Source organism: Streptopelia decaocto (genome assembly GCF_964273445.1).
Source record: "Streptopelia decaocto genome assembly, chromosome: Z".
In the NCBI taxonomy this organism is placed as follows: Eukaryota; Metazoa; Chordata; class Aves; order Columbiformes; family Columbidae; genus Streptopelia; species Streptopelia decaocto.
The window spans coordinates 69,170,888-69,195,539 of record NC_138657.1 but is presented as its reverse complement, the minus strand read 5'-3'; the positions used below and the strand labels follow the sequence as shown (position 1 = coordinate 69,195,539).

Sequence of the window (24,652 nt, the reverse complement as noted above, 5' to 3'; positions counted from 1 at the left end):
ATCATAAAAGAGATGATCCCAGCTATCCTTGGATGTGACCTTGTTTTGGAACTGCCTAATCATCCAGAGTGAAAGACAGAAATTCTGCAGGAGTTTACTTTAAGACATTTCAGCATCCAAAAGAGGTTTTGTTGATTATTTTTTCACTACTGCTGCTGGCAAACAAAAGATTAATGGAGAGGTTTATGTACCTGAGATCACACTTTCCATGTGGTGTACAAGCTACAATAGAGATGCTTTCCCTTTAAAGTATTCCTGGAAAAAATTTTTATCTTATTTATTGAAAAGCATGGCAGCAATTGAAACTCACCAGAGGCAAACACTGCTTTCAGTGCACATGTCAATTTAATGGTCACTCACTGAGGAAAAGCAAGAAAGGACAACTGAAAGGGGAAACTGACAGGCACAGGAACCAGCCTTCCATTCAGCCTCAGGTGACAACACATGGACCGCTCAGCTGTCTCCATGCCCTCTGTCACGTATTTCTCTACCCTGGGCCATGAGGACCACTTCAGCTCATGCCACCCACTGAAGACTCTTCAGTCTCCTGTTCTGAATGTCCACATCCAGGAATGGATGAATGTCACTAACACACTCATCCATAGCTCACCAGACCACATGTTCAGCAATCTGTCGTATGTATCTTTGTTTCTCAAGTACGCAACTACAGTTTTTTCAGTCTTTCTACAACTACTTTTTCTCACTTCTCTCTTGGTGTTTTTGCTTCTTCTCATATCTGTTTCGAGAATACTGTCCAAACATAACATGAGACAGTAACAATCTAGCGCTGTTTTACGTGACACTGCAGCACCTTTCAGACGGTCTAGCCCATTGCAATTTTTAATAACATGCTTGCTTTGTTAGCCACAGCCATCAAAGCTCGGGCGTCTAGCAGGGCCATTCACCATGTTAACCACTCAATTGCTCAATAAAGGTTTTGAATGTAAATTTGCCTTGCCTGAACGAATGAAATAGTGAAACACGACATATCTTTTCACACATGTATTTCTACTGCTCCATTCACGTTTCTACAAGCACATGTAAGTGCAAAAATAGCTACATTCTGTTTTTCACCTCACCTACTTTACTGCTTGCTCCCTACTCGTTTGCACAGACAAAGCTGCTCACTGTCTCTTTGCAGCACAGTCAGAACAACAGTGTGTAAACAGCCAGCGTCCGTGCTCTGAGCAGTGCAGCTGGAGAGCCTGCAAAACCCGCCAGCTTATTTTTAGTGACTCACTGCGAAACAGTTCTGAGAACTCAATCAACTTCATCTGCACACCCAGAGGAAGTGTCTTAATAACCCTCAGTGGCTGCACTGTCCCCGCACAAGCTGCACCGTTGAACAATAAAATTCTCTTACAATCAGCAGTGTAACTCACTGACTGCTGATGTACATCAGGTCAGAGAAACAGAGCAGCAAGGGCAGGTGAAGTGGCACAATAAAATGGCAGCAAATGCACCAGCGCTCTACCATTGATGCTACTGCTGCTTCTCAAGAACAGGGCATGAGTGCAGGAGGGGATGCACAGGAAGCAGCACAGAAAAACAGCTCCAAAAACCTTACTGAAGAAAAGGAGAGAGTGATGGGGAAGGAGGTGAGAACTCCCTTAGAGTCTGGGAACAGACAACCCTGCACAGAAAGCACTGACTGAGAGTTCCTGTCACATTTTAGAAATGAAAGCAAATAAAAAAATAAAATAAAATTGGAAATTAAGTCACTTGTAATGACTAGAGGTCCAATTCAATGTGTTGAACCACATTGACCCTCAAATGCAGAAAACACTTACTGATGTAAAATGGTAAAGTTGGATATTACACTAATAATCCCATCAATATAATCAATCACTGCTGGGAAAGCCCATAATTATATTTTTTTCACTAGTAGCACTCTGTTCCATTTTCAGACACCATTAGAATTAGATCATGTTGAATTTTCAGGGTATGAAGGGGAAAATGAAATGCATACAAATGTAATCTATCCCTGTTATCCTTCCTTTTAGTGGGATCAAATAGAAGCAGTATTCCTGATTTCGATAAATCATCATTGCAGTTGATGTGGCTTTCTTCTCAATTAATTCCTAGAGTGCCTGATAATTAAGAAGCAGATGCAACAATATTTAGCTATAGCCCACCAGCTCAAACAAAACAAGAAAGTTATATATACTACTGAAAAGTCAGTTCTTGTCTTCAGCCAGTGATTCAAATAATTATTCTTTAGAATTACTTATAACAGCGTGCATCTCCTCTCCGGCAAATAAGATGCAAGTTATTTTCTATTTTATTTACTTGTATGTAGCTTACTTTCGATTCACAATCAGCCACTCCCGGACATACGTCTGAACACAATCTCTGACATGTGAGTCCAGTTCAGCCCTGGGGAAAAAGCAACGTATTGTAAATATTTTAGCACCTCGGTCATACCTTTAGGACAAAGAAATTTATCCAAACATGCTAAAGGCCTCTGTATTAGTCCTCTCCTGTTTTTTACTGCTAAATTATTATTTGACGTTTAAAGAATTCTGTGCACTACATGCAGGTTTTTGATACAGAGTTTATAAATTGATAAACATACATTTCACAGAGGTAACCACTTGCTACACTGTGCATTTCATGAATATAAGACTGATGTTGCTATAAAAGACAGCAAAATAAAAGAAATTATACCAGGCACCCATCTTTGTGATTTTCAAGATGTGATAACAAGTCTCAACATACAGAGATATTTTTCCAGAGGCCTCAGTTCCTGGAGTCTTGCAAATACATAATCTCTTGTATGCTTTTGGTGCAATTTTCTCTCTCTCATAGAAGTGAAGAAAATTCTAAAACGGGACCCTAAGGTTTTAATCAGATAGCCTAATAAAACTTTAACATCTAAGAATATGTTACGACTCAATTTTACTATATTCTGATAAGTCTCACTTAATACAGGGAGTTGTCAGAGCTGTTTGATAGACCAGATACTGATTGGAACATAAATATTATCAGCTAAAGACAGTGTCTGTGAATTTGCTGTCATGATGTTGTAGCATAATTTCCCTACCCCTATTCTGAAAAATTTTAGTGCTCTGTGCCAAAATCACTTCTTATGTTCTCTGAGTGAGTAAAAGAGCAGGATAGCCACGCAATGCAGGAATGGGTGAAAGGCATGATACTTCTCAGCACTTTCCACCTAGAACTCTTTAACAGATTTGCAACTGATTGCCAAGAGCAAGTAATAACTAATTTGGAGCCTTGTGGCCCTGCCATCCGGGGACTGACACACCACTTGGTCACCACCTGCATCTAGTTCACGTGGGACGTGTGTTTGCGAGCAGGCAGCACGTTAACCCAGTCTGGTCGGTGGTATCTGTTTCCTGCTCCTGGTGCAGGAAGACACCACAGACCATATCGCCTGCAGGCAAATCTTTGGTGTGCGCCCCTCCTGTGCTCTCAGCTCCTCTAACACACCCTGGCATCCTTGACCAGGACTTTCTGTGAAAGCACTAATATTGATAACAGTGGCACGAATGGCTAAACGGGAAGCTGCTGTGTAATAAAATCCTGTGAAAGTGTATTTTTTTGGTATTGACTACTTGAGTTTTGCCACAGACTCCTTACAGAACCCTTAATGTCACTGTGGTGGAAATCAGGCCTAAAACTGTCTGTACAGGATAAGTCTACACATTGTCCTACTAGGGAAAAAACAAACAAACAAACAAACAAAAACAAAACCAACAACTAGAAAACTGTTTTTTTAAGCAGCAGGCATCCTGGGAGGTAATCTCAGAAACAGGGGAGAAATGGTCATTTTATCTTTTAAGTCTCATTTCAAAGTTGCATTTTTTTTACTATTTTTCTCCATTATTTAAATAAATGGGAACTTCAAGCACTAAAATATTCACTGTCTCCCACAGTCCACGAGAAAACAAGAATTCGTGATAAAGACTGGAACATTTTCTACACATAACTTGAATTGAAAATCACCTTTTGTACAAACGTTACAAAATCCCCCAGGAGCTACATGATTCCAAGATTCAGCTAGTCTGCAGCTGGCAAAATGCATATGAACTGTGGTTCCTGCTTAGCCTGATTGCATTTGGTACGTTGGGCAGAAAACACTGCACAAATACCGTTGTTGTACAGGGTTCTAATTTATACAGCTGGCTGGTATAGATTAGAGCAGGCTGTAAGAACTTCTGCAGGAGCAGAGGGGGGTGCCAGTCTGCCCTGTGAGCCAGGACACCAACCTCTTTGTTCCTTCAGTGTTTTGGCTAAGCACAGCAGAGAATATAGACTCTGCTGTTCCCTTCCCAATTATACTAGAAGGAGCCAGCCCCCCAACCAAAATACGCTGCATAGTTAGCTGCCTTTGCAGACATGGCAGTTTGGGGCTAAACCGGTGCCAACTTCATGTTCATCTGACTGTTACTGCTTGCAAAACTGAATGGGCCTTTGTGGTTCCCTTTGAAGGTACCATTTACAGTAAAGCAGTCCTTGAAGAGTATTTTGTATACAACGCATAGGAATCTCCTAAACCACATCAGAAAACTCTCAAATGTACCCCTTTTTCGCATTCTGAAAAATTCTGTTGCCCATAGTTTCCCTGTCTGTCAAATCAGCTCAAATACTTCCAAGATGGCTGACCCCCAGTATCAACAGTTGCTACCTATTTTAATTTAAAAGCTGTTGAAAACAGTGGAAAGCTTCCTAATTATTTCATTAATATCAGCCTGAAAACAAAAGTGACTCCTACACTAGAAATGAATGCTTTTTCCCCCCAAACTGTGTGCAGTAGAAACTACTTCCCACCATTAAAGCCAGAAAGAGATGCTTAATGATGTGATCAATGCCACGTGGGAAAGGGAAAGGGAAAGGGAAAGAGAAAGGGAAAGGGAAAGGAGAGGAAGGGAGGGGAGGGAAGGGTAGGGGACGAGGAGGGGAAGGGGAAGGGAAGGGCAGGGAGGGAGGGGAGGGGAGGGGAGGGGAGGGGAGGGGAGGGGAGGTGAGGGGAGGGGAGGGGAGGGGAGGGGAGGGGAGGGGAGGGGAGGGGAGGGGAGGGGAGGGGAAGGGGAATAGGAAGGGGCAAAAAAGCTCAGTCCTGTGTTTACTACATGATTAGAATCAACTTCGACCTCTGCGATCACAGCTACAAACTTATTTTCCATATGGCCTAGTTTTCTTAAAAAAGAAGTTTCTCTTTTAGTGAATTTGCCTGTCAGCTAAAGCCTTCATATTACCTGCATTTTCCTGGGGAACCAGATACATGTGTTGGTAAACATAGCAATGGAATGCGAAGTTATTGATAAGCATGGATGGACATCTCATGAGAGGGGCAACAAGAAATAGGTGACCAAGCAACTGACCAACTGTGTATAACATTCCATTCACGTGAATACTTCATATAAAAGTCGGAGATCACAAGGATCTCATCCCTTCTTTTTTCCCTTTTGCTTATGGCCGACATTAGGAGAGGACCTTGCTAGTCGTCCCTGCAAACTGAGGCCTAGTGAGAGACTGAATCCAGCTCTGGCTGGTTGCAGAGTCCAATCCAGGACTTTGGGTGCCGGCTCTGCAGTTGCTGAGACTTTCAAGATTGGTTTTGTATATTTTGTATATTTTCTCTATGTTTATTAGTAGCATTAGTAAAACATTTTTACTTTTTCCAACTCTCTTCTCTCTGTCCTTCTTTTCCTCCTGATTGCCTGTCCTTAGTGGGAAGCGGGGAGAGGGAGGGGCAAAAGGGGGAAGTGGGCGGGGAGAGGACGTTAACAATACATCTGCCAGGGTTTTATTGTCACCCTGCAATCTAAACCCTCGACACCATACTACCATCCTGCCCTTCTTTACTCTTCTTCCTGGTCTGTGTCTACCTCACTTCTGCTGCTACCACCCAGCTCAAGAAGTCGTATAAACACTGCATGATTTTAAGTGTGCAAACAGGCCCAACAGAATCAATGGCAAAGTTCGAATGTTTAAAGTTCAGCAATTGCACGATGGCTGGATAGATGGCAGAGGTGTCTAGATCAACATCTTCAAAACTATATTTAAACCAGCAACCAGGCTCACACTGTTTTTAAATCAGCATTTCAGAGGGAGAGAAAGTCTTCTTACCCATCTTCTGGCATAGAGGGTTGCAAAGTCCTGCACTCTTTGGGTGTAAAGACAACGTCCAAGTCATCTTCAGGAAAATCACCAAGTTCTTGTGCTAGTTCCGAGTCCAAGTTATTCAGCCGTGTCATGAGGAAGCCTTCAAAATCTACTGGGTCTACTGCGTCATAAAAGGAAGGCTAATGGAAGAAATCAAGAGGTGTTTGTTTTAGCAACAGAAGGTTTTTATTAATAGTGTAATTTAGGCTTATTTATTTAATTCATGTCACTGCTCCATTACTTATTAAATATTGCAAACAGAGTTCTAATGTTGCATACAGTGCCACTGCATTTAATACTGGGAGATGTTGCTTACAAAACATTCAGTTGAAAAAATAAAGGAAACAATGAGAGGAAAGTTTTAAATCACAAAGAAGTAAGGAAGATCCTACACCTAAACCAAAATTTGCACCTATTTTCTCTGTTGGGCTTTCCTAGATGCTGGTAGGAGGGCTGAGGTACATCCTGGATGCCCTCAGGCACGTTCTGCTGGATTCTCACGAAGTGCACTCAGTCCCCCTAGTTCAATTCATGGTATTAATCAGAGTAATCAAAAAGGCAGCAGTGAGTAGGAACAACACAGGAAAAGGGCAGGTGACCAAAATGACAGTGTCAGGCAGCTGCCAATGGACTCTACAGTACATGTGACAAAAGGCACTAGAAATAATGAGGCCAAGACAGTAAGTCTCGGAAGTTGTCCTGAGCTACAGACCAAACATAAGCATCATGGCTGCTATCATGAAGATGGCATTCATTTGAGGTGTTGTGCCTGAAAGATACTGACTGTTAGAAATGCTCTGTACTTTCACCTCTAACATTAAACACAAGAGCTACCCAAAATCAGAATAAATTCTTATATTCCACCTCTGAATGCTACTGGTTTGCATTTTGAGGTCTAATTTTACTGGATTTTTCTAGGGTTTATACAGTAACTATGCAGAAGGTTACGTGGAACTACTGAAATCATTGCAAGCCTTGAAAATCTGTAATTTCTACAGCACGTGGCATTGCACCTTGTTATATCTGATTACATTTAATCAGCCATTCATACACAGAACACCTGATCAGAAAAAACTTAAACAAGAGCAAACTCTGCCACTCGTACTCACTATGAAGTTGTCTGGATCTTTTTTATCTGCTTAGTCTCAAAAACAGAGGCAGAAAATCTTGTTTGATATGTTATATAGAAATGTTCCACATACACATTAATGTGACTCCATATGTTAAAAGCATATGTTATTTTATGTCTAGATAAAACAGAAAAAATTACTTGCTATAAGGCCAACAAAAATAGCCTGTATATGCTTAGAAAATAAAACATCTGTCAATTTGCATACAGAGACCAACATCTCATGTTGTTAACTTTCTCGACAAGTAAAAAATAGATCTAAAAGCTATAGATTTACAAAACTTATAGTTTATGTTCTGTGAGCTCCAGAAAGGCTAAGGACAGCTCAGCACAGTAAGAGCACAGAAAAATAGTTAGACCATTAGAGAAGCAGCTCTGGAATAATTTATTTACTAGGAGGAAGAATTCTAGCAAAAAGTAGCTATCAAATCATGCTTGTCTGTAAAGAGCTAGGATTGCATTGCACTGATTAGCCCAAATACCTTTCACATAGCTGCCTTCTGAAACTGCCAGCAACATGTCTGAACATAGATCAGATAACCTACATCTATGGTGCTGTTGATGGGGTGTGTGGAAAATAAGGCACCCAATGGCCCTGATACCATCACTTCTTTATATTCAATGTTACTGTGGCTACTGTCTCATCCAACATGCGTTCTGGAGATATCCTCCTTATACTCTAGTGTCCTTCTCCACAAATAAAATCTGAGGGCCAAAATCATTAAGTCTTTACTCATTATTACTGAGTCCTACTTGTGCAAGGCTCTCATGGATGTTGACAGGATTTTCTCCTGAGCATGAAGTTACCCCTGCACATAATGGTGTTACATCCACATCAGAAATTGTAACTCAATGAGGAATTTCACCATTTATGAAACATGCAAAGGTGCCCAACAGTGGCAAAGCTCTGAGTAACTCTGAACTAAAATGGCTCACACATAATATGCCACATTAGTCACTCTAAATAGGAATATGAGTCAAAACTTATCAGTGGTAAATACAAGTTTTGGAGCCTTTCTAGCATTCTGGAAATAAATGTGAAGAAGTTATTCAGCTAATAAAAATCCAGAAACATCTTGCTGAAAGTGAAGCATATTTAACAGAACTGTGCTAAAAAATATAAGAGAAGCAAATAAATTTAAACTTTTGAAAAAAAAAGATGTGGTAAACACTCCTGTAAATGATGTAGTAGAGACCTTTGCATACCGTCAAACACCACCCCCTGCCCCATGTTCCCCTTTTATAGGAAAACTGTATAGGTCTCTGCCTTAATAAAGTCTCTGAGTTCACCTCTCTGCCTGTACATTTAAGAGATCGACTGAATTATCTGAAAACACCTGTGGGAAAATCTCTCTCTTTGCTCTTTTTATACAAAGGAAAAATTTGAAACTGACAGTAAGTCCACCAAATCATGAGGCAGCCAGCTGAAGAAATACACTGTGCTGTTAATAAATTCTTAGGTTGAGCACTATTTCTGGTTTGTACCTAGCGTAGTGCTGAGCGTACTGCATCAACAGTCAGGAGTAAACAGTGATCTTTATCAGCTATTGATTTTTTATTAATTGCCAGCATAATATCTTTGAAGTTCACTTACTGAATTCCAAGTCGGTAAAACATTACGTTAGTATATCTATCTATCTATCTATCTATCTATCTATCTATCTATCTATCTATCTATCTACCTACCTACCTACCTACCTACCTACCTACCTACCTATCTCTATATATGAAGATCATCTAAAAAAAAGTATCACAAAATATTAAATGAAAACACAGCTAACAGTATACAAAAGCATACTACGTCTTGTCAGTTGCTGAAGAGGTAACGTTTTGCATGCAAAATACAATCTAATTTTTTATTAAGCATTGCACTTCCTTTCAGAAATCACACTTTCCCATTCTGACAATTCAAATCAATCACATTTCACTAAGCCTTCTAACTTTTTCTAGTTGAAGTGTTAATATAATAATAATCGTTAATTGCCACAAATGTGTGCTTTTGACTATCATAAATCAGATACAAATTTTAAAAGATGGTGAAAAAGGTAAATGCAGATGGAGGTTAATGATCTCCCTCAAAATTGGTGCAAATTATCAAAGGAAACATCTACAGTTTCAACTGAGAAGCCAGGACTCCTTTTCACACATCATAAAAGTGTGCAAAACAATTATTTTACAGAAAATGCCACAAATCATTAGTGCTAACATACCTTTTTAAGGGTGATGGGCTAGAGGCATGTAGATTGTGACAGCACACAAAATGGCAGCTACGCCGTAACGCTCGGCAACTGAAATGTTATCAGGTTTCTCAAGAGCAAAAAGCAGTCGTCTGCATGTAAGAGAAGGGGCCTAGCCTCCTCGGGCTGAATAACCGCAAGGAACAAGTTAAAACACCACAGCGTTTCAGATTAAGGAAGTGAGTGTGGCGGGAGGCCCTGACACACAGGAAGTAGCTGCTTCATCTAGTGTTTTACATTTTTCACAATCACTGGTGCACAAAGACTCTTCCTGCTTCTACTTATTACGTCTCACAAAAATAAGAAAAATTAAAAGGGTAGGAAGATGGAGAGTATAAAGATCTCAGTCAGTTTTATTTATGGCCTAGTATGTTCACAAAATACCCATCCTCCTGAAAGGCAATTTAGAAGATCTGGCGTTTTTTCCCTTTGTCATGGGGGCAGTGTCATACGGTCTGACTTCTTTAGAGGGGGATTACACGTGAAAGGCTGAAGATGATCTGGAGACACATAACTGTTGACTCAATTATACCTATGCTAAACAGGGCATACTTCCGAGTTTCTCGCTGCATAAGCTTACTCTACAGCACTGAAAAACATGTCAGTGTGCTGTCTCTGCTGCTAGATCTGAACATTGATCTAAGCCCAACTAGCTGAGCCTCTACCTTTCTTTATTTTTCTCTTTATTCACTGACCTCCTTTTGCAAATCATCTGTGATCACTACACAATGCATTTACTTGATGTAGTTGAATGTTTACAGCAAGAAAAGGATGTAATATACTCCAACACCTACTAATTAACTTTGATTTATAGTAATATGCAGGAAGACTGTCTATTTCAGGCTCAAAGGACCATACTCAGCTTTTACAAACAGGTAATTTGTTCAGCTTCCCAGCAAGTACTTTTCAACAGCTTCAGGCAGAAGCCAGTGGAAAGCAAGACAAGATCACTGCATTTGCCCTAAAACACTAAGCAATGTAGATGCCAAACCTGTGTAAAGAAAATAAACCCAGAACTTACCAGATGAAGAGTAGAAAAGCCAGGGGTACTTAAGCTTCGTTGACAGAATTGGGCAAAGCCTGGTTGGAGAGTAAATTGCTTTCGTATTTCTGCAGAGGAGTGCCTTTAATTAAGCAGAGAAAATTTTCTTGTAATTACAATTATCCCCACACAAATTCCAAATGCCAAACTTAGCCAATTTATTCTCTTGCCCCAGTGTTCAGAAGTGTATTTTGATGGTGTTCTAGACTCCTTGTTTTGTAGTTGGTGCAAGCCTCAAAAGCTTTTGCAGTCCCATGTGACTAAGTTCTGACACTCTTCCAACAGATTTCTAACATTATATTGCAGTCCTTACAGCTGGGAAAGGCAATGTAAGAAAGAATAACCTTATCCTTAAGTAAAGTGTGATTGCAACCTGTACAGCAATATTCACAGATTCATTTCTGCAAAGCAAAGATACAACATAATAGAACAGAGAAAGAAAAATGTGCGTAATGGAGGCAAATATTCTAATGAACTAGTAACTGACTAAGGGATAAAAGCAAGACATGATCACTCATTGAACAGTGTAAACCCAGAATTATACCAATAATGCAGTCTGCTGTAAAAAGCAGAAGACAAACTAAAAGCAAGAATTTAAAAATCAGCGTATACTTTATCAGCCAAACATTTGAGGAAAAAACTTCCTAAATACTAATTAATTGATTTCAATGGGAGCAGAAAGAGGCCAGTACTGAATTCTTCAGAAATCCCAGAGTGATAGTACGGTTGCATGTACCCAGTCTGGAAATTCAGTAATCAGAGTAGCTTGATCATTTTTCATAGAAAATAATTAATATTTAATGTGATTTAAGAATAATGAGCCATGGTAACAAAAAGGTAATGGTATCAGAAATGGTAACAAAACATCTACAATATATTTTGCTGTGAACATTCATGACAAGATTTTTAAAATAACAAGATGAATTTATGCAGATTTCAAGTTAAGAAAAAAACAAACCTGCAGCCCACCAGGGCAGCTAACTGGGAGACAGGAAAACACAGAGGCAGGAAGACTTTCTCTTCTGTGTGAGACTCTCTTCCAATTCCAGCAAGCATTAAGAGGCACCTTAGAATTATCAGATGGCACAGGACAGTTTGCCTGTTTGGTCGGCACCTTCTCTCCTCTGTGGCCTTTTGATTTCTATGACTACTATACCTATTCTATGACCCTTAATCCCTTATTACTGCTTTACTTAGCATTCATGACAAAAACCTAAACTCTGCTTCATGCAGTTCTACTTGTGTTAAGAGACAGGTATCTCACAGAAGGTGTTAAAGGTTATCTGAGATATTAGATCTGATTTCTAAAATAAAATATGCATAAGTAAGTGTAGTTGCTCACAGGTCAAAAGCCACACCAGGTGTGAATGGGACATGGCTCCAATCTGAATGCAGTAACAATTGCAGATATAGCAAAGTCAGAGTTACAGAGAAAGAAAAGAGGTCCATTTGGAAGAGAAATTTCTGCTCATCAGTGGTATTCCAAAAATCAGACAGGATGAAATGGGATTTTTTTAAAGCCTATTCAATTATTATATAAGCAAGAAGCCATGTACGGAGGGTGAGGAAGTCTTTGTTTCCTTAGATTATTTTTGCTCTATTTTAAAAATAAAAGATTCTTGTGTATCAGGATTATTGTTGTTCATCTTCCCACTGCAAATACTCTCTTATCATGAATGTATGCAGCAAGGCATAACAAAAAAGCCAAATTATTCAAAATTTTCCTTCAAACTGAGTCAGTTTCTACCCTGTGCAGAAGTATCTGTTACTGATATAAATAATAGATGTAGCAGCAGATGTTGGCTTAGTATATGTAAAAAACTCTTTTATAGTGTATTGCAGAAGTTGCTGCAGTAAACAATGATATAATACACATTACACCAGATATGGAGTCATCATACCCTTTGAAGGGGAAATAGTATGAATTTTTCATCTACAAAAGCAGAAGCTTGCATGTGGATGAAGGGCCGAATTTAGTGTCTGATAAAAGGCCGTGCAAGTCCAGCTAACTGAGAGGAAATACGTTTCTCAAGAGCATCAACATTAGTTCTAGAGTCTCCACAATATTAAAAGAAAGAATCCACAAAATAAATCAGTCCAATGGAAGAAGATTCTTGTAATATATAAAGGTGAACTTAAAAAAGTTTAAGAGTAGTTCAGTTGACTGATTTCATGTTTTTGATATCCCTGAAGGAAAAAAGGTAGAAGAAATACAGTAGGAATAACAGAATACAGTAAAGCTGGTTTAAACCAACTCAGAAATGCTTGATAGGATCTACTAGGAATAGGTAAAGACAGAGCTGCTGAAAGATGCTAAACCAAAAGCACATTAGCTATCCCATCATGGAGGAAAGGTGGATGTTACAGTCAGAAATCAGCATGGAAAGCTTTGAAAACCTGAGAACCCAAGGGGAAACAGAGGTCCTTCTAGATGGGTCTTCAATAATGCCAGAATGGCTGTGGTTCGTGAGGTGCCTGTTTTCTGATCAAAGAGCTACCTCAGACAGTGTCAGGTACCCACAGGAAAATGGTGGTCCACGTTAACCTACTGCATGTGGTGTCCCAGCTTTTATGAAGGCTGCAGTCCATCTATGCCATGGCCATAGTTTTACCATCCCTGCCCTGATTCCAAGGAGAGCTTTACAGTCACCCTTAGCAGCAAGGACAGACTACCTATGTGCTAAAAAACAATAAGGAAAGAAGGCAAGAGATGAAGGATGAACACAAAGCAGTCACTGAAAAATCTGAGTGAAAAAGGAAATTATATCTTTAGAAAGGAGGACTCAAATAACCATGCACCAGTCAGCTGGTCTCTGACATTCAAGATGGTAGTAGAGCAACTTACTGGAGAATCAACATAGAAGTAGCTGGAACATCAGGTCCCAAACAAGGGGACCATGGAATAATACTTAACAGTAAAAGGTACATCACCTTAGTAATGCCTGTTTATTAATAGTTTGATGATGAAGTGTATGGTGGGCAACTAGAAACTGTGGACTGTGGTAAGTTATGGTCCAAAATGTTTGGCAATTATTGGTATATTACTGGCAATTATTACATAATGATGAATAACCAATATGGATTTATCAAAGGGCAGTCACGTAAAACCTATCTAATACTTTTCTGTGATAGTTTAATTGGCTTCAGTAAGGCTCCTGATAGTGTCCCTCATGACATTCCTATAAGCAAAGTGATAGTAGCGAGGTGGAATCATCACAGCTGGTTCCAAAAATGGTTAAAAAACCATATTCAAGGTGCAGTCATCAATAGTTCAAAAGAAGATTGTGAAGAGATTTCAAACAATGTACTATGCTAAGTGAGAAGCAAATTATTTTTTTCTCAGTCTGGTTCCAGTTCATTTTATTTTAGAACACTGATGATGGTATAGGTAACATAGTAATACATTTTGTGGATCGCATCAGACTGGAAGGAGTTGTAAGCACTCGGAAAGGCAGGACCAGCACTCAAAATGATCTTATATTTTAGAAACAATCTGAAATCCACACATATTCCTAAACCTATGAAAAAAAAAAAAATCAAATGCAGAAATACAAGATGGGAAATGAACAGTCTAAAGAAATAGTTATGCCACAGACGAGGCTCTGCGAGAGTGTACAGGGGCACTCACTAAGTACCATAAGGAAGGCAAAGGAGAAGTTATTTCTGTATATTTAAGCCAATGAGACAGTGCTTAGGCTGATGTACACACTTAGAACACCACACAGTAAGACACAATCAAATTCAAAAGGCTTCAAAAGAGTAGCCAGAGCACAAAAAAAGAATGAACCATGAGGAAAGATGGAAAAAAATGGATGTGTTACAAAAGAGATGACTGAGGGGAGACAGCAGTTGTCCTCAACTATGTAAAAGGTAGCAATCTGTAAAGAAAATGGAGAGCAATTCATGTCCATGAAAAGGAGAAGAAGAAGTAATCTGCAAGAAAGATTTAGTAAGCTATTAGGAGAAACATTCTGACTGCACAGCAGCAGGACCCTGGAAGTGGCCATCAGGTGATGCCACAGTGACAAGAGCACATGGGTAACGTAGACCTTGTCTCTGAGCGAACCGGAGAACAGCATCTGGGCAACTGCAGGCCTTTCAGAGACCAGCAATGGGACTCAGCAGTGTTAATATCTCTATAGACCTCTCATGTTGGTACATGTCCCTTTCTTTAGGGTAAATAAGAAACACTGGCTGAAAATAAAAAGGTACAGATTTAGGGGCGTTTTTTCCCACAAAAGTCACTGCTGAATTCACAGTTAGTCAGGGTTCACATGGCATGTTGCAAGATAGTGTAAACCTATGGAAAGATGGGAGATGATCCAGCCTCAGGCTGTTCTGGACTTATTAGATCCTTGGCTGCTCCATGATGTTGGACCAAAATAACGTCAATCGCTCCACTCTTTGTTGCCTTGGCTCTACCTGAATGATGATGTTGTACTCCTCTGGTGTAAATCTGGAAAAAGCTGGAACTCACCAGACTTCTTGGTCCACCAAGAAGTGACTGGAAGGTAGCAAAAAACCAAACCAACCCAAAAACTGATGATGCTTAATCAGGATTTCAACAGTGTCTGTAGCACTGGTATATGTGATCCTCCAGCAGTTTTTGCTTAAAAAAGAGTTGAGACATAGTCTGTATTTCACAAATACTCTGCAATGCAAAATCTACAGTTTGCATAATACATTAAAACAGCAGTGTAACTGAAGTAACAGACTACACCTGGAGGCTCTCATATTTAGCTTGTAGAACAAGAGATGCTTCTCAGGGCAGAACTCACTGCAGGATTGGGAACTTGGAGATTTGGGTTATTGGTTGGATCTAGATGAGGTATCAGGAAAGGAAGATAAAATAAACATTTATTTTCTCTCTCTAGCACATGTTAGATCTGTGGCTGAAGATTGTTGGGTTCTGCAATTAAAATTACACATAAAGCTGGTTCTGTGGTTTCACTGTAAATTCTGCTCAACAATACAGTTCTTTGAAATATGTAGTTTAAAAGCAGGCACAATGAGTTGCTGTTAGCATGTAGATAATATGAAAACTTCAGCACAGAATAGCAATTTAAAAATAAAACAAAAATAGAACTGCTTTAAAGATCATCGATTAACTGGAAAGCTGAAATTTCATGAGAAAAAAACCCGATTTAACAAGTATGCTTCACATGCCTACTGAATCAAGCTATCCAAAATTACCCATTATTAGGAGTTACCTACTGGAGGGAGGCAAGAAGATAAAATCCTCAACACCCTTACAATCCCTTCCAGCAGACTCTGAGGAACAGTGAGCTGTCTTCTGTAAGAGCTGCATACACCGTCAGAAAAGATGGAAAAATGAAATAAAAAGAGACTATAAGAACTATCCCCACGAATGGAGAAACATTCATGTTTAAATGTATACAGATGGCAGAATCATAAAGTAAAATAGTGAAAACTTCTGCTTAACAGGTAAATATTCAGTCTTGGCTACCCTGGTGAGTAATCCCTTTCATATGAGACTGACATAGAAAATTCTCAACTAGCTTTTGTTCTTTTTCTGAATCTAATACGAAACTTCTCTAGTTACAACTGAAAACAAGCGACACAACACTCTGGAAGAGAAAAGCTGACAATTACCTGCCCCTTCACCCCGCCCTCCACTCCCGCATACAAACACACACAAAGTTTGGGCAACAATCCAGATCTTTAACTAGCAAATATGGGAATCTTGCATAGAAGCTCTTTTCAGTGGAACTGCCTGTTTTTCTTCTAAGTTTCTAATTAGTCATTAAGGCAGCAGAACTCTGCTTTGTTAGTCAGTGTTTACAGCAGTGGCCTATGTGAACTAGCTGCTATTTCCCTGATGGCTCAGGCAGGCTATACATCCCTTGGCACACCCCTGCTTTGGGGTCTACCACATTAAGACTCTGTATCAGCTAAGGCAATAAAGATCCTATTAAACAGGGTTGTAATTTAACCACAATATTCTCACAGGAGATTGTGCAGGAAAAAAGAAAGAAATCAACAAGAAGAAATTGTCGATTTCCTTATGCTGGCAACTTATTATAAAGTAAATAGGAAAGAAGTTAATTTTTATGTTTGTCCCAGGTCATGTATGCCGTTCGTTCAGTGAAGATTTTTCACTGCCACTCAGTTTTATTGTTTCTCCCTCAAAAAGAGACATAAGCACTCATAAAAACTCATTTTCTAATCCTGGCAGTGGAGGAAAAGGACAGCCATATGTCATGTCACGCAAAGAAACAGAAGACTTAGGACTGGGTCCTGATGAATCATGCTTTTATATGCTCTTTAATCACTGTGCTTTATGGACAATATGGAAACACTATGATATAACATTTGAGAAGACATTGTGCAAGCATTGTTGGCTGGTTTGCTCTTGCAGTGAAAGTGGTTTTAAGTGTAATGTTTCATATGGTAGTTTAGTGGTACCTCCTGGAAAGCAGAAAGTATAAATCAATCTTATCTGTCATCCTACGATAGACTTAAACTAGTTCATGATAGTTCACATATGCAATACAAAGTTTCTAATGAATATTTCACAAGATGCTAATTAATTATGTTAACAGAAGATAAATTTGTGTGAAAACAACAGAATTATTTTGTTGTCCCCATTAGCTTAAAATCTATTAGCATACAGCAATATATATACAAACCTTTCATACTGAAGGGATTAGCCTCAATTTATCTAAGGAAAATTTTCTGTGTTTGGCTCCAAGCACTCACTGCTTGAAGTACCAAAACTCACGAGTGCCTCATTAAATGTTCATTTCAACTGAAACGGCTGAAGAAAAGCTTTCTAACAAATGTGCCCCTGGAGTCTCTAGAAGACTCCACAGGTCTATATTCCAGAGAAAAAGTTGTAGTTATGGTCTACCTATATTTTTTCCTGGCTTATTCCTTGCTAAATTCTTCAAATGTCTTCCAGAATCTTACATCCCCTAGAACAACAACAAGGGCAATTTCAAAAGCATTAGTGATCATACATGCTGCCTTCCTTTTATACTGTGACTTGAAATGTAACAGAATGATGTAATTTTATATTGGTTTGTGCTTTTAGATTTTTATTTTGTCTGTACTATCCTACCAATTCACAACAGTGTTATTATGAAATAAATGCAAGGATTTAACTTCCGGCTGACATGTATTATCTGAGCTTTACAAGCCATTCACCAAGAAAAGGCTACCATAATGCTAATAATCTTGTTAAACCCATACCAAGTTTAATAGTTTATGTGCTTTATTTTCACTTTCTTCCTAATAAACAATTATTAGTGAAAAGTGGAAAAAAAAAAGACATTAGGAATAATAATAAAGACCATGTAAAAGTTATTCTAGGGAGTTTTTTCTTTGCATGCCTACAGGGTATTTTTTAAATTTTTATCAAGGTCACGGTATTTTTATCAACAAGGAAAAAAAGTGCATTTTTTCTCTTTCATGACTGGCAACTTCAAAGACATTCACAATGTATTCACAGATGGGTCTTTAAAACTGTGAGTACTTCAAAAAACAGAGGAGGAGTTAATGCAAATGGCACAGAACTGGAAAAACAATTTATGTTAATGTTGGCCCCACATTGCCTAAGAACACAGATTTGTGCATTTCCAGTGTGACCTTTCTGTGACAGGAAGACCATGAGTTGAGTTTTTTCCAGATACTTCTTAGAATAACATTTTTTCTTTAGAGCTGTAAGTTTAACTAGAAAAACTAAGATATTTTATTAGGGCAGTATACCTGAAAAAAAATTGGCCCAATTTCAAATACATGAAGAGATACTGCCATTTTTAGAACAGAGAATTTTGATTCAACGTCAGTGGGAGCCAGAGCAGTAACTAAGATACCCTTGAGAGCTGGATTTTCCATTCACGCTTTTAAAAAGGAATGCCTACAGAATTTGGCATATGTTAAGAACTATGTTGTTAAAAGGAATGTATTTTTACATCTGATGGCTATTACAATAGGTACAAAATTTATAGAAATTATATTACACCACAAACACATTTGGATGATCTAAGATATTTTATATAATTAGTTACAAACTTAATTTCACTTTGCGATTCATCTGAAAAATTTCAAACTTGAGGAAAGGCTAAGTTTTAATCTAACAATGTTCTATTTGTGAGGTTTTGTTATTATAATGATTGTAAAGCTCAGATCATGTGACAACTGAAATAAAATATACTCTTACCTAATCCAGTTTGCTTGACTTTAGGGAAAAATACTAATATCAAGTCCAGGTGTGATGATTGCTTTATAGAAAGTCTCCAGGTCATTATTACTAAAGCTCAGGAAACTGTGATTCATCATGTGCAAATATTATTCTACAAAGGTTGCAAGGAAAAATATTGTGGATTTTTTATATGAACTTGGCCCAAAAGCTGATCTAGGCCTGGACCTATTTTTCTGTTACTGCATTCATGATGGCAAGCATTTAGTCTATGTTATCAGGTAAACACATTTCACAGGCTATCCTTTTTCCTACTGCTACAAACAACAGTATAGTCTGGTGTGTGTTTTTCAAATCAACTATTAAAAAAAAGTCAAGTCAGAATAGAAAAAAAGGACAACTATGCTGCACTATGCTCACGAACCGCAATTTTTAATGACCACAAAACCTAAAAGTGGTAGAGTGTATACAATGCAACATTAAATATTTATTCCTTGCTGATTTTCACTTCATGTCCGAAAATGAAAACTGTCTGGAAAGGTATATAAGGAATGTTCATACACATGTCTTGATGGACATAGAGATGTTTCTCATTTGCAACTACATTTTTCTTGGGTAAGCTTAGGATTTTCTATACTGTAAGAAAAAACAAACCACCCTCATCATAAATTGCAGCCTAGACTTCACAATGCACATAGATGTCTGAAATCTAAGAGGGATTCAAGATCTTTAAAAAGTATTTTAAAATACAACTTTTCTGCTCAAGAGCCTGAAGTCCATCTCCTGCTCACAAGTCATGTTCCAGAGACAATGCAAAATGATCAATAATGACGTAGCGGGGAATATGATGTTTGCACAGATATGTAAGTACAGTATAATACCAGTCTTCAAAAACTGTAATGGAAAATAGATTGCTATATTTTAAACACAATTTGAGTATGCAGTCAGATGAAAAGATTAGCTTCCTGCTAACAACAGCTGTCAATAACATCTGTCTCAACAGTAACCACAGTATTCTGCATGCACGACAGTTCTCTAAAGGCTTTGTTTCTACAGCTGCCTACTTGCTGGTAAAGAGTACACCTGTATTATTGGACCCCATCTCTCCTGCACTTGTAATTTTTCATTGAGATTTGGCTGAATGGGCCTGTGTTTGTCATTAACCCCCTACCTAAGTGGCTACTATCACCTTGATTGTGTAGCAGACAGACCACTCCAGAAAAGGTAATAATAAAGTTCAGGGTAAACAATGCAAACCAGGAGTAAATCACTGTGAATAACCAAAGGCATTAGTATCCTCTGAAAAGTGTTTAACAGTTCATTTTCTTACTCTTTATTTCCCACTTCCTGAAAGTTAGAGGTACTTTAGGCAGGAAATGTTGTAATCTTTCGCACTGTCCACCAGAGGAAAGGTCTGTGCATTTAGTCTTTGTGATAGACAACAGGATGTCAAATCTAGTAAGAGTGTCCTGAATAATCTTATATTTGAAAAATGAGCGGATACTTATGGGGATACATATTAACACTGTGAATTAATATCCTATGCATAATCTTGATATATAATATTTCTTTCTTCCTCAATTTACTCCTGCAACTGATTTACAGTCCACCTCTGCTAGAGGAGGAAGCAATGTTCACATAGTTCCTCATCAGAATTAGAAACACCTTAAGGACACACGCACAGTTTTGCACGGACAAACATGCTTTGTGCATTGTTTGCTGTTTTTAAAAAAAATCAATTTTGTGCTTGTATAAAACATAACATCTTACAATCTAAGCCTACTCCATAACAAATATTATAGCTGCATTCCTCCTTTCATCTAGTTGTCTCACTTATGGCCTCCAGCCACATTCTAGCTCATACGATCTACAGCACAGCTTACTCCCAGGTATAATTCAACAGGCTGTGTGGATGCAGAAAGGCTTTGATACAGTTAGTCTTAAATGCAAAAATTATAAATGCCAGAAAGTGAGATGCAAATCATCTGATATTAGTTTCAGTTGTATATAGTGACCAGCCAAACTGTACACTGCTTAAATTTCTCATTCGCTCACGTGTGGCTGTAAAACATGTTTAGAAGTGCTGCACTGACATAGATTTAGTCTAATTTGCTCACTGGGAACAACCTAGCAAAGGTAAAGGAATTATCTTTAGGGCTGATGAAAATATAACCTCACAGGCATTAGGAAGTCCCCTCTACTATCTTTAGAGCTATTTACAATAGATAGGATCCATCTCTAGCTTGCTCTAACATTCTTGACTTTGTGGTAGATTTAGAAGGCCATTATTCCTGCAGGTTACATCTCTCCCTTGGAGCAGAGGAGTCCCAAATGAAGACAGACATGTTAATATACCTAAGGAAACAGCCCTCTGACGCATTTAATGGCTGTTTAGTTGTTCACATGCAGTGAGCAGTCATAACCAATACAACAGGGATGAAAAAATGGTCTCAACTCCTCCTTATCTTTTCTGCTCACTCAGCTTGCCTTCAACTCAAACAGTGGTGGGATAGGAGGTAAAGCATCCATGTGCAGAAGCTACAGTGGGGACAGGGCTTTATGAGTTCTGTACAAAGGAGCAGAGCACCCTGTCTTCTCTCTCTCCTCTGCATGTGGTTTAGAGCCATGTAGAATCTATTCCTTATGCTGACTACAAACCCAGAAGACATCAAGACAATGATGCCATAAAAAAACAGGAGAAATCAGCTTGCAGTAAGTCAGGAAGACGGGAGTGAATTTTTTCTGTGAAAAGTAACACTTAGAAGATTGGATTCTTCATATGTCTAAAGGAAACTTAAGTCTAAAGCTGTTTAAATATGACCTGGATGAGCAGACAATGAGCTGGACTGAAAACTGGCCAAACAGCAGGGCCCAGAGGGTGGTGATCAGTGGCATGAAGTCTAGTTGGAGGCCAGTAACTAGCAGTATACCCTGGGGGTCAATATTGTGTCCAATCTTGTTTAACATGTTCATTAATTATCTGGATGATGGCACAGCCTGTACTCTCAGCAAGTTTGCTGATGACACAGAACCGGGAGGAGTGGCTGATGCACCAAATGGTCATGCTGCCCTTCAGAGGGACCTCAGCAGGCTGGAGAAGCAGGCTGACAGGTTCCTCATTAAGAGGAGTGCAAAGCTCCACACCTGGAACATCCACATGCACCAATATATGCTGGAGGCCACCCAGCTGGACAGCAGCTTTGCAGAAAAGGATCCACACTGATACTAGGAGGCCATGACTTCAACCAAGTTGAAGACGAGCCAGCAATGTGCCCTGGCAGCAAAGAAGGCTAACGTTATTCTGGGGTACACACAGCAGAGTACTGCCAGCAGGTTGAAGGAGATGATCCTTCCCCTCCGCTCAGTGATGGTGAGACATGGTTGGGTTCTGTGTCCAAGTCTGGGCTCCCCAGTGTAAGAGAGATGTGGACATTTGGAGAGACACCAGCCAGGGCCACAAAGGTGATCAAGAGACTGGAGCACCTTTCCTGTGAGCAAAGGCTGAGAGAGATGGGACTGTTCAGTTTGGAGAAGGGAAGGCTCACAGAGGATTTTACCACTGTATACAAATATCTGGAGGGAGAGTATAAAGAAAACAGAGCCAGACTATTTTAGTGGTGCCCAGTGACAGGACCAAAGGCAATGGGCACAACCTGAAACACAGCATGTTCCACCTGAAACACTTTTTTTTAATGAGGGTGACTGAGCCCTGGCACAAGATGCCCAGAGAGGTGGTGGAGTGTGCCTCCTTGGCGGTCTTCAAAAGCCATCTGGACATGGTCCTGGGCAGCCAACTTGAGATGGCCCCGCTTGAGCAGAGGAGTTGGACAAGATGACCTCCAGAGGTCCCTTCCAACCTCAGCCATTCTGTGATTCTCTGAAAGAAATGAGCAGATACTTTGCTCCGTTTATAATCTAACTCTCTAAACCAGCAATGGGAGATACATGCTATCGCAACTGGGGAAACAACACATGTTGAACTCAGTTGAAAAATTGGGGAAAAATGCATATAAAAGTTCATGAATTGTGAAAAAGAAGTATAATGATATTCCTGAAAGACAATCACCCCAATATTCCTATAGCCAAATCAAAAGGCTCTCAAAGCCTATTTGCAGGAACAAAGCTAGTCATCATTACCTCAGTAATCAGTAAGATCATGGATTAAAGAAAGCCAACGTGGATTCACCTAGGGCAAATTGTGCCTGACTAATCTAGTGGCCTTCTACAATGGAGTGACTGCATCAGTGGACAAGGAAAGAGAAACCTTTGTCAGCTACTGGGACTTCTGTATGGTCCCCCACAACTTTCTTGCCTCTAAGTTGGAGACACATGGATTTGATGGATGGACTGTTAATTGGATAAGGAAATAGCTGGATGGCCACATCTGAAGAGTTACAGTGAACAGCTCAGTGTCCAAATGGAAATGAGATATTAGTGGTATTCCTCAAGGGTAAGTACAGGCACCAATACTATTTAATATCTTCATTAATGACATAGTGAGACTGAGTGCACGCTCAGCAAGACAGGGTTGCAGACAACAACAAATTGAGTGGTGCCATTGCAGCCATGCCATCCAGAGGGACCTTGACAGGCTTGAGGGGTGGGGCCCAGGTGAACTTCATGACGTTCAACAAGGCCAAGTGCAAGGTTCTTCACATGGGTCAGGGCAACACTCAAGATCAGTACTGATGGGGGATGAAGGGATGGAGAACAGCCCTCCAGGGAAGGACTTGGGGATATCAGTGGATGAAAAATCGGACATGGGCCAGCAATGTGCACTTGCAGCCCAGAAAGCCAACTGTATCCTGGGCCGCATCAGAATAAGAGTGGCCAGCAGGTGAAGGGAGGTGATTCTGTCCCTCTACTCTGCTCTGTTGAGGCCCCACCTGGAGTCCTGTGTCCAGTTCTGGGGTCCTCACAAAAGGAAAGACACGGACCTGTTGGTGAGGGTCCAGAGGAGCCACAGAAATTATCAGAGGGCTGGAACAGCTGCTGTGAGGACAGGCTGAGAGAGTTTGGGTTGTTCAGCCTGGAGAAGAGAAGGCTCCAGGGTGGCCTTATTGCGGCCTTTCAGTACTTGAAAGGGGTCTATAAGAAAGATGGGGACAGACATTTTAGCGGGGCCTGTTGTGTGTGACAGGACAGCGTGTAATGGTTTTAAACTAAAAGAGTGTAGTCTCAAACTAGATATAAGGAAGAAATTTTATATGTTGAGGGTGGCAAGGCACTAAACAGGGTTGCCCAGAGAAATTGTGGACACCCTGTCCCTGGAAATGTTCAAGGTCAGGTTGGAGGGGTTGGACTACAAGATCTTTGAAGGTCCCTTCCAACCCAAACCTTCCTATGGTTCCAAGATGCAAACCTGATCTTTATACTCCCTGCACATTCAACGCCAAGTAATTTTCTCAAAGCATTAAAAAAAAAAGCAGCTTCTCATTTATTTTCATGGAAGTCTAAGAAAACTGGACATTTCCTATAAGCTGTTACTAACAGATAGTTATACATATGAATCATATACACCTTACTTTTAATATTTAATCTATTATTGGTGCTTAATATTCTCTGTATCAAATACAAAGCCACTACTATTTCACACATGTAGTATGTATGAAATAGTCCTTCCCCATAGTAATTACATATTGGAGTTTTTTAACCACTCTTAAGAGCCATAGTGCACTGTATATTTATGGTATGGATTCCAGATTAATACAAATGGGTTATTATTTGATGATTTGAAAAAACTGTCTTGAATGTTAACCTGCAAAGGCTTATTAGCTTGAGTTATCCTCTCTTAGATTCTCAGGGTGCAATGCATTACAGTAAAGCAGGATTCAACCCTTTCATCAAGCATGCTCTCCTTTGTGACTGTCTTTCTTGAATTAGGTTGAGACAGTAGAAATGAACACAGAATTTTTAACGCTATCGCTGTCCTGACATTATATATTATAAGGCTA

General features: G+C 39.5%; 1 protein-coding gene across 3 annotated transcripts in view; it reads right to left on the bottom strand.

Moving 5' to 3' along the window:
- Positions 1–24,652, bottom strand: part of DOCK8 (dedicator of cytokinesis 8) — a 98,361-nt gene that overhangs the window by 64,582 nt on the left and 9,127 nt on the right. For 2 of the 3 annotated variants that reach the window (XM_082075458.1, XM_082075459.1), the window contains exons 2-4: positions 10,517–10,619; positions 6,094–6,269; positions 2,305–2,376 (exon numbers count right to left, since the gene is read on the bottom strand). In XM_082075458.1, coding sequence (XP_081931584.1) covers positions 2,305–2,376; positions 6,094–6,269; positions 10,517–10,619 — 351 coding nt within the window. Of the gene's footprint in view, positions 1–2,304; positions 2,377–6,093; positions 6,270–9,468; positions 9,537–10,516; positions 10,620–24,652 lie in introns of those variants that run through there. The other variant, XM_082075460.1, reaches the window with a different exon arrangement.